Raw genomic sequence first — 9,218 nt, forward strand, 5'->3', positions numbered from 1 at the left:
TCCATCCGATCCATGGAAGATGCCATGTCCATCGCTATTCACACGGCCGCAACACATCTGGACAAGAGGAACACCTATGTGAGAATGCTGACTACAGTTCAGCATTCAACACTATTGTTTCCCCTCCAAGTTCAGAGCCCTGGGTCTGGACACTACCCTCTGCAACTGGATCCTGTACTTCCTGACGAGCACACCTGTGAGGATTGGCAACAAAACACCTCCTCTGCACTGACTCTTAACACAGGAGTCCCCCAGGGGTGTGTCTTCACCCCTCTGCTGAACTCACTTAGGGCCCACCCAGGGGTGTGTCCTCACCCCTCTGCTGTACTCCCTTAGGGGCCCCCCAGGGGTGTGTCCTCACCCCTCTGCTGTACTCCCTTAGGGGCCCCCCAGGGGTGTGTCCTCAGCCCTCTACTGTACTCTCTGTTGACCCACGACTGTGTAGCATTGCACGACACCAACTCTATCATCAAGTTTGCTAAAGACACCAGTCAGTTATAGGCCTGATAACCAATAACGATGAGTCAACCTATAGGGAGGAGGTCCCCACTTGTCCAAATGTTCCTTGTTTTACTGTCCTTGTGAGGACTTCTGGTCCCCACAAGGATAGTAAAACCAAACACACACACACACACAGGCTACACAATTGCTGCTATCAGACTCTTATTTACTATTGCTAATACTGCACAATTTAAAACACTCGGCCGCCCCAAACCACTGTTCTCTGATACATGTGTAAATATTGTTCTTGATGTATAATACTTATGCTAAAATGTTTATTTTACTCGACTGGGAAATGTACATTATGTTTGTATTCTTATGTATTATTGTTGTTGCATTGTAGAGAAGGAACCAGCAAGTAAACATTTGGTTGGACGGTGTTTGCCATGATTATCCTTGAAAACACTTGTACACAGGACCAGAGTCCTGCTGTCTGGCTGATGTATTTGGTGCTGTTCTTCTTCTCTTGTAAACACTTCTTCTGCCAGACAGCAGGACTCTGATCCTGTTTACACTGATTAGGCTGTTTGTTTAGCAGCCTAGATATACAAAACATAGACTGGCAGCCGTTTGTGTTTAAAAAAAAAAATAATAATAATTCTACCTGCCGTTTAGTCACCTGTGATTCAGCCTAGACGTACTTTATACAGACAACTACCAGATAACATCTGATGAATAATTCAATTCATAAAATCGCCACTGGACAATTTACATTGACCCCCCCCTCCTCCCCTCCCTTTTCTACACTGCTGCTACTCGCTGTTTGTTTGTTACCTAGTTACATAGTCACGTCGTCCTCACCTACATGTGTACAGATTACATCAACTAGACTGTACCCCATCACGCTGACTTGGTACCAGTACCCCCTGTATATAGCTTCGTTATTCTTATTGTGTTACTTTTTATTTTAGTCTACTTGGTAAATATTTTCTTCTTCTTGAACTGCACTGTTGGTTAAGGGCTTGTAAAGTAAAGCATTTTACGGTAAAGTCTACACTTGTTGTATTCGTCGCATGTGACAAAAAGTTTGATTTGATGCAATAAACACAAATAACGAGTAAACTTGGCTCAGGTAATACTACTGTACTGTAGCTTTAATATATTTACAGAAATACAAAACCATAGAACTGAAATTCCCATTTAAAGACGCCTGGACTATGCTTCTATCAGAGGCTTTGTCATAAACAATGAAGTGCTGTGTCTGTTCTAGATTTAAGAGCAAGATAAGTTCTACCACCCATTCTATGTCTATTTCTATGCTAGAATAATTTCCAGTCCCATCTGTTTCCTTGTGAAAGCTAAGCTCACAGAGTGCCTGTTAGATCAATGCATTAATTGTTTTTTGGTAGGCCGGGTCCTGAAAGTGACATGTACCCCCACCTCCCTCCTGCTGTGACTGAAGATCACATCTGCATCCCAAATGGCACCATGATCTCTATAAAAAGGAATAGTCACCTTGGTCCAAAGTAGTGCACTATATAGGGAATAGAGTGCCAATGGGGATGCATCCCACATCTCCTGTTCTGAGTAACACTGATTCATGAGGAGACCACTCAATAACCCATTCAATAAACAAGACTGTTCTCCAAGTAGCTGGACAGCCACACGCGCAAGACTTGGTTCTGGGTTTCTAGATTAAATGGGACATTCAGATTCACTGTGCTCTTTCAACTTTCGTTGACCAATCGAATTTGTCCATTGTAGAAAAGCACGTGTCCAAACCAATGGAGGCTGCTGAGGGGAGGACGGGCTCATAATGACGACCGGAACGGAGCGAATGGAATGGCATCAAACACCTGGAAACCATGGAAACCACACGTTTGAGGTATTTCATACCATTTCCCGCTCCAGCCATTACCACCAGCCCCGTCCTCCCCAATTAAGGTGACACCAACCCCCTGTGGTCCAATCCTCAGCCATATCTAAGGAGGGTGAGAGGATTAAATTTGATCGCGCTTTTGTCAGCTATGCAAATTTTCTAGGCAACTTTCCCACCTTCGCGGAGACCCAATTCACGGTAAACACTGCATATGTCAGCTCAATGGGAAATTACCTTTAAATGTGAAGCTGTAAACACAATGTGAAGCTGTAAACACAATGTGAAGCTGTAAACACAATGTGAAGCTGTAAACACAATGTGAAGCTTGCTACAACACGGATCTACCTCTGATCGGATTGAATCCAGTCTTAAAATTATTATTTTTCTTTCCCTGTACTCCCCTCATCTTCCTCCTTTTCTCTCTGTCATCAGTGCTCTCTGGGGTGTCTCCTACTTCCCTCTTCCTCCTTCTCTCCATCCTCTCCTCCTTTCTCAACGTGTGTAGGACCTCTGCCAGGTATACTGTCCCTCCTCCCCCCCTCCCCCTCCCCCTCCATCATAGAGGTGTTCCTGTGTGTGTGACTGTGTGCTGGGTCTCTCTCTCTTCATCATGGATTCCCTCCTCTTCCTCCGGGGGGGGTAGCATGGTACTGCCCCTCTGCCCACCCCTGCCCATGCCCGTACTCCCCCTACACCCCCCCACCTCATCCCCTTCCTCTCCTCCCCCTTCAGAAATTCAGCCACCACTCTGAAGTACTCCAACACAGACACGCTACTCCAGTTACCTCCCACCTCTCCCTCCCCCTGTCCTCCCTCCTCCAGTCCAAACCCACAGTGTCCGCCCGTCTCCGTCAGCGCCAGCAAGAAATAAGGGTTGTTTTGGAAAAGGGTGAGGGGCAGGGTGGAGGGGGGTGGCAGGAGGGGGTCGTCACGGCTACAGAGGCAGAGCACGGGAACCGCCACCTCGTCTGCGTCCCTCAGAGGTTCGTTCCTCTCCCAGTAACTCTCCCAGTCCCTGGCAGGACAACCCCGCTCCCCCAGCACCCAGGATGCCACCCCACCTACCCCTGATACCCCTGCTACCCCAGCTCCCTTAAGGGAGGGTGGGGGAGCAGTGGCCCCTCTGGCACCTGATCTGGCTCCAGAGGTGGAGGCTGGGGCCCCAGGGATGTGTGTGGAGGTCCCAGGGAGGAGGGGTCCTGTTGAGTGGTGTGGGGTGTGTTGGTGGGGTGCTGTGTCCCCTGCTCTGGTGGTTGGAACCCTGGGAGTGGAGGCAGGGGTGGGGGAGACCGTTTTGGCACCGGGCATGGCCGCCAGTTTGGTGTTGTGGGGTCCCGTCAGATGGGGGGTGTTCAGGGGGGGTACAGTAGCCCCTGGTTTGGTGGTTGGTGTCCCGCTGGCGGTTCTGGCCCCTGGGGTCGGTGTGTGACTGGTTGGGTGGTGGGGGATATTGGGTCGCAGTGCAGAGCAGAACAGGGTCTCTTCAAAGTCTCTGAGGGAGGAACAGTAGAGAGCCCTGTCTACATCTAACACCCCACGAAGGGCACTGGCATACCTGGGGAAGACGAAGAAGTCAGAACATCATCTCTGATGCTTTAGCTCAGTTTACCAACCCCATCATCACCATGGCCGGGATTCAATGCCAGGCATTGTTAGAGTGACACACTATAATGGACTTTTCCAGGTAATTTACGATTCAGCCGTCAACGTTTATCCTGAAGGTGATAACGTAGGAGGAAATGACATCAAAAAGGTACACTGTGTAATACTGGTCTGTGGGTTAACATAAACATCATAACGATCATCATCATCACTCTCCTACCTGCTGAGCTGCAGTTTGTAGGAGGAAATGACATCAAAAAGGTACACTGTGTAATACTGGTCTGTGGGTTAACACAAACTAAACATCATAACGATCATCATCATCATCATCATCTCCTACCTGCTGAGCTGCAGTTTGCGTTGGACCAGCACTGCCCAGCGGTAGAGTGGCGGCAGGGGCGTGTCAAACCACAGTTGGCCCTGCAGGACAGGTGAGATGCAGGCTGCAGCCGTCAGGTAAGAGGAGGAGCCACACTCTCCCAAGTAGGACAGCAGCAGGCCCGAACCAGAACCCTCGCTCACCGCTACCAGCACAGAGGACGGGTGCCGGCTACGCACATATGCTACTGTCTGGAGGACACAAGGTTAAAGGTTGCTTAATATTGTTATAAAAGCAGCTTGCTAGCTTACTGATATTGTTCTGAAACCAGCTAGCTAGCCTACTGATATTGTTATAAAACCAGCTAGCTAGCTAGCTTACTGATATTGTTATAAAACCAGCTAGCTAGTTAGCTTACTGATATTGTTAGAAAACCAGCTGGCTAACTTACTGATATTGTTATGAAACCAGCTAGCTAACTTACTGATATTGTTATGAAACCAGCTAGCCAACTTACTGATATTGCTACACTCACTAGGAGGGGTCTCACTAGGTGGGTTCTAGGACTAGCTCAATGGTCTCACTAGGAGGGTTCTAGGACTAGCTCAATGGTCTCACTAGGATGGGACCTAGGTATGCATTTACAGTTTAAGTTGGAAGTTTACATACCCTTAGGTTGGTTTTCAACCACTCCACAAATTTCTTGTTAACAAACTATAGTTTTGGCAAGTCGGTTAGGACATCTACTTTGTGCATGACACAAGTCATTTTTCTAACAATTGTTTACAGACAGATTATTTCACTTATAATTCACTGTATCACAATTCCAGTGGATCAGAAGTTTACATACACCAAGTTGACTGTACCTTTAACAGCTTGGAAAATTCCAGAAAATTATGTCATGGCTTTAGAAGCTTCTGATAGGATAATTGACATAATTTGAGTCAATTGGAGGTGTACCTGTGGATGTATTTCAAGGCCTACCTTCAAACTCAGTGCCTCTTTGCTTGACATCATGGGAAAATCAAAAGAAATCAACCAAGACATCAGAAAAAAGTTGCAGACCTCCGTAAATCTGGTTCATCCTTGGGAGCAATTTCCAAACGCCTGAAGGTACCACGTTCATCTGTACAAACAATAGTACGCAAGTATAAACACCATGGGACCACGCAGCCGTCATACCACTCAGGAATGTCTCCTAGAGATGAACGTACTTTGGTGCGAAAAGTGCAATTCAATCCCAGAACAACAGCAAAGGACCTTTTGAAGATGCTGGAGGAAACAGGTACAAAAGTATCTATATCCACAGTAAAACAAGTCCTATATCAACATAACCTGAAAGGCCGCTCAGCAAGGAAGAAGCTACTGCTCCAAAACCGCCATAAAAAAGCCAGATTACGGTTTGGAACTGCACATGGGGACAAAGATCATACTTTTTGGAGAAATGTTCTCTGGTCTGATGAAACAAAAATAGAACTGTTTGGCCATAATGACCATCATTATGTTTGGAGAAAAAAGGGGGATGCTTGCAAGCCGAAGAACACCATCCCAACCATGAAGCACGGGTGTGGCAGCATCATGTTGTGGGGTGCTTTGCTGCAGGAGGGACCTGTGCACTTCACGCATAGATGGCATCATGAGGGAGGAAAATGATGTGGATATATAGAAGCAACATCTCAAGACATCATTCAGGAAGTTGATACTTGGTTGCAAATGGATCTTCCAAATGGACAATGACCCCAAGCATACTTCCAAAGTTGTGTCAGGGTATTAGAGTGGCCATCACAAAGCCCTGATCTCAATCCCATAGAATTTTTTGGGGCAGAACTGAAAAAGCATGTGCGAGCAAGAAGGCCTACAAACCTGACTCAGTTACACCAGCTCTGCCAGGAGGCCTACAAACCTGACTCAGTTACACCAGCTCTGTCAGGAGGCCTACAAACCTGACTCAGTTACACCAGCTCTGTCAGGAGGCCTACAAACCTGACTCAGTTACACCAGCTCTGTCAGGAGGCCTACAAACCTGACTCAGTTACACCAGCTCTGTCAGGAGGCCCACAAACCTGACTCAGTTACACCAGCTCTGTCAGGAGGCCTACAAACCTGACTCAGTTACACCAGCTCTGTCAGGAGGCCTACAAACCTGACTCAGTTACACCATCTCTGTCAGGAGGCCTACAAACCTGACTCAGTTACACCAGCTCTGTCAGGAGGCCTACAAACCTGACTCAGTTACACCAGCTCTGTCAGGAGGAATGGGCTGAAATTCACCCAACTTATTGTGGGAAGCTTGAGGAAGGCTACCCAAAACGCACCCAAGTCAAACAATTTAAAGGCAATGCTACCAAATACTAATTGAGTGTATGTAAACTTCTGTCCCACTGGGAATGTGATGAAAGAAATAAAAGCTGAAATAAATCACTCTACTATAATACTGATATTTCACATTCTTAAAATAAAAGTGGTGATCCTAACTGACCTAAGACATGTTAACTTGGATTAAATGTCAGGAATTGTGAAAAACTGAGTTTAAATGTATTTGGCTAAGGTGTATGTAAACCTTCCGACTTTAACTGTAAAGTCTGAGATGTCAGAGTACTGAGACCACGTTGTCCCATTCAGCATTTGTATGTTCAACATTAAACACAATATCATTATTAGGTCAATTATAGACCATACAATTATTATAGTAATATTATTGTGTACCTGCATCAGGTCAACAGAGTCTCCATACTCAGTCAGCCGTGGCGTGGTGAGAGGGCACCCCCCCGTGCCCCTACGGTGAAACACGAGGGAATAGAAACCCTGACGAAGAGCCATTCTACACAGACTTCTCAGGTGGGGCGTCACTCCTCCCCAGTAGTGAGGGATGAGGAGGAGGATTGGAGGTGTGGAGGTGTGGCAGCCCAATGCCTTCCCCCCAGGATAGTGCTCCTTCCCTCTCTCCCGTCCCACCTCCTCTCCCCCACCTACGCCTACAGCCCAGTCCAGAGCCACTACCCCCCCATCCTTCAGTAGAAGGTGGTCTCGGGTAAAGTTGACCTCTTGTCCCTGGTCTCCTGCAGTCAGGCCCCCCAATAGAAAACTTGAGAGGGTCTGGAGGTGGGGGTCACCCCTGGGCCATGGTGCCAGTCTCGGTCTGGCCAGGGAACAGCAGTGCTGGAGCAGGAACCGGGACAGGGCTGTGGGCTTACAGGCTAGAGTGGGTCCTGGGGCTGGGGAGAGGGCAGGATGTGATCCCAAGCCAAGACCCATTCCCCTCTCCCTACCCCAGCTTTTCTCTGTTGACAGTCCTATGGCAAGGCCTGGGGATGATCCATGCTCCTGTGTTCCTGCCCTCTCCTTGCCCCAGCCTGGCTCTGCGTGAGGGTGGTGGATGGGGAGTTCCAGGACCCAGCACAGTGCCACCCACAGCCACCAGGCGGCAGCCCTCACCCCCAGCCTCGCCATTCGCTGTACCGGGGGCCAGCGGAGAGCCAGATAGAGCAGGAACAGCAGCAGGGAGGGCAGGAGGTACAACACCCTGTCACACTCCCACTTACAGGAGGAGACGACATCCTGGTCAGTGGCCATTGTTACCAGGTCTAGAACGCTACAACGTCCAGGTCTAGAACTCTACAACGTCCAGGTCTAGAACTCTACAACGTCCAGATCTAGAACTCTACAACGTCCAGATCTAGAACTCTACAACGTCCAGATCTAGAACTCTACAACGTCCAGATCTAGAACTCTACAACGTCCAGATCTTGAACTCTACAACGTCCAGGTCTAGAACTCTACAACGTCCAGGTCTAGAACTCTACAAGTTCAAGTTTCAGGTCAGCTAGAACCTCTTCCCATTCACAACATTTTCTCTCATTTGGTGGCTACTGAATGTGGCCCTGAGTAACAGATATGGATCGCCCAGAGAGCTAAAGTACAGCCAGGGTTGTATAGCAGGGATTTACATTGATCTAGTATAGCAGATCTTTACAGCAGTCCATTGATCTTGTATAATGTAGCAGGCCTTTGCAGCAGTCCAATGATCTAGTATAGCAGGTCTTTACAGCAGTCCATTGATCTTGTATAATGTAGCAGGCCTTTGCAGCAGTCCAATGATCTAGTATAGAAGGTCTTTACAGCAGTGTTGGCTCCACTGTTTCTCCCTTTGTCCCCTGCTAATATAGCAGCCAGTTAGTGTTGCTCAACCTCTACGAGTGACAGAAAGAATAGACTGAGAGAAAAAAGGTGAGGGGGAGAGCACGTCACCTTACTCTCTCTCTCTCTCTCTCTCTCTCTCTTTTAGATACCAAATATATTTCCCTCTCACCCTCCCTACGCAATCCCTCTTTCCCAACCCCATTAGTCCCTCCCTCCCTCTCTAAATCATTAGCAATCAGTGCTGGGCTTAAACTCACCATAGATATAGAGTGAAAAGAACAGACACAACACTTTTATTCCATGTCTACATAGAGAAGGTAATTTGGCAATTTGGGTAAACAGATAACAGTTACACGTGTTGGACTGAGCAAACCCTGAGCAAACATGAATATCTAAACTCAACCAATCAAAGTGGTCACATCAACAATTGGCTGGTGATAAACTATGGTTTCTATGTTGCTTACACAGACACACCAGGGTTTGGTTAGCGGTAATTACGGCTTTTGGCCTTAATTTTTTTTTTTTTGAAACGTCGATAAATAAAATTGGCACCGGCCAATTGTCCAGAAGAGAGAGAAATAAGGCCAGTTGATGGAAATATATTTGACCTGTCATGCTTATCGGTCTATGCGTTAATTTGCATAATTTCGTGGAATTAAATTGGCACGTGTTATGTATCTTATTTATCACACACACGTCATACAGACACAGAGCGGAATTTCAGGCTTCGAGCAGAAAAATATTTTCGGACAGCGGTCTAATAAGCCCAATCACTGCGAAACAATTCTAAATGCAATCACGTGTTAAAAAAAAAATTGGTTTTGGCCATGATAATTT

At 47.2% G+C, this 9,218-nt stretch overlaps 1 protein-coding gene across 1 annotated transcript; it reads right to left on the bottom strand.

Moving 5' to 3' along the window:
• Window positions 1-2,413: 2,413 nt before the first annotated feature.
• Window positions 2,414-8,556, bottom strand: LOC118390627 (protein ABHD15-like). The gene is made up of 4 exons (XM_052457501.1): window positions 6,948-8,556; window positions 4,263-4,492; window positions 3,024-3,875; window positions 2,414-2,423 (listed from the first exon to the last, which is right to left on the bottom strand). Exons 1-4 carry the CDS (start codon window positions 7,812-7,814, stop codon window positions 2,414-2,416), a joined length of 1,959 nt encoding a protein of 652 aa, XP_052313461.1. The 5' UTR covers window positions 7,815-8,556.
• Between the last annotated feature and the right edge of the window lie 662 nt (window positions 8,557-9,218).

The sequence above is a fragment of the Oncorhynchus keta genome, chromosome 11 (assembly GCF_023373465.1).
Source record: "Oncorhynchus keta strain PuntledgeMale-10-30-2019 chromosome 11, Oket_V2, whole genome shotgun sequence".
Taxonomy (NCBI): Eukaryota; Metazoa; Chordata; class Actinopteri; order Salmoniformes; family Salmonidae; genus Oncorhynchus; species Oncorhynchus keta.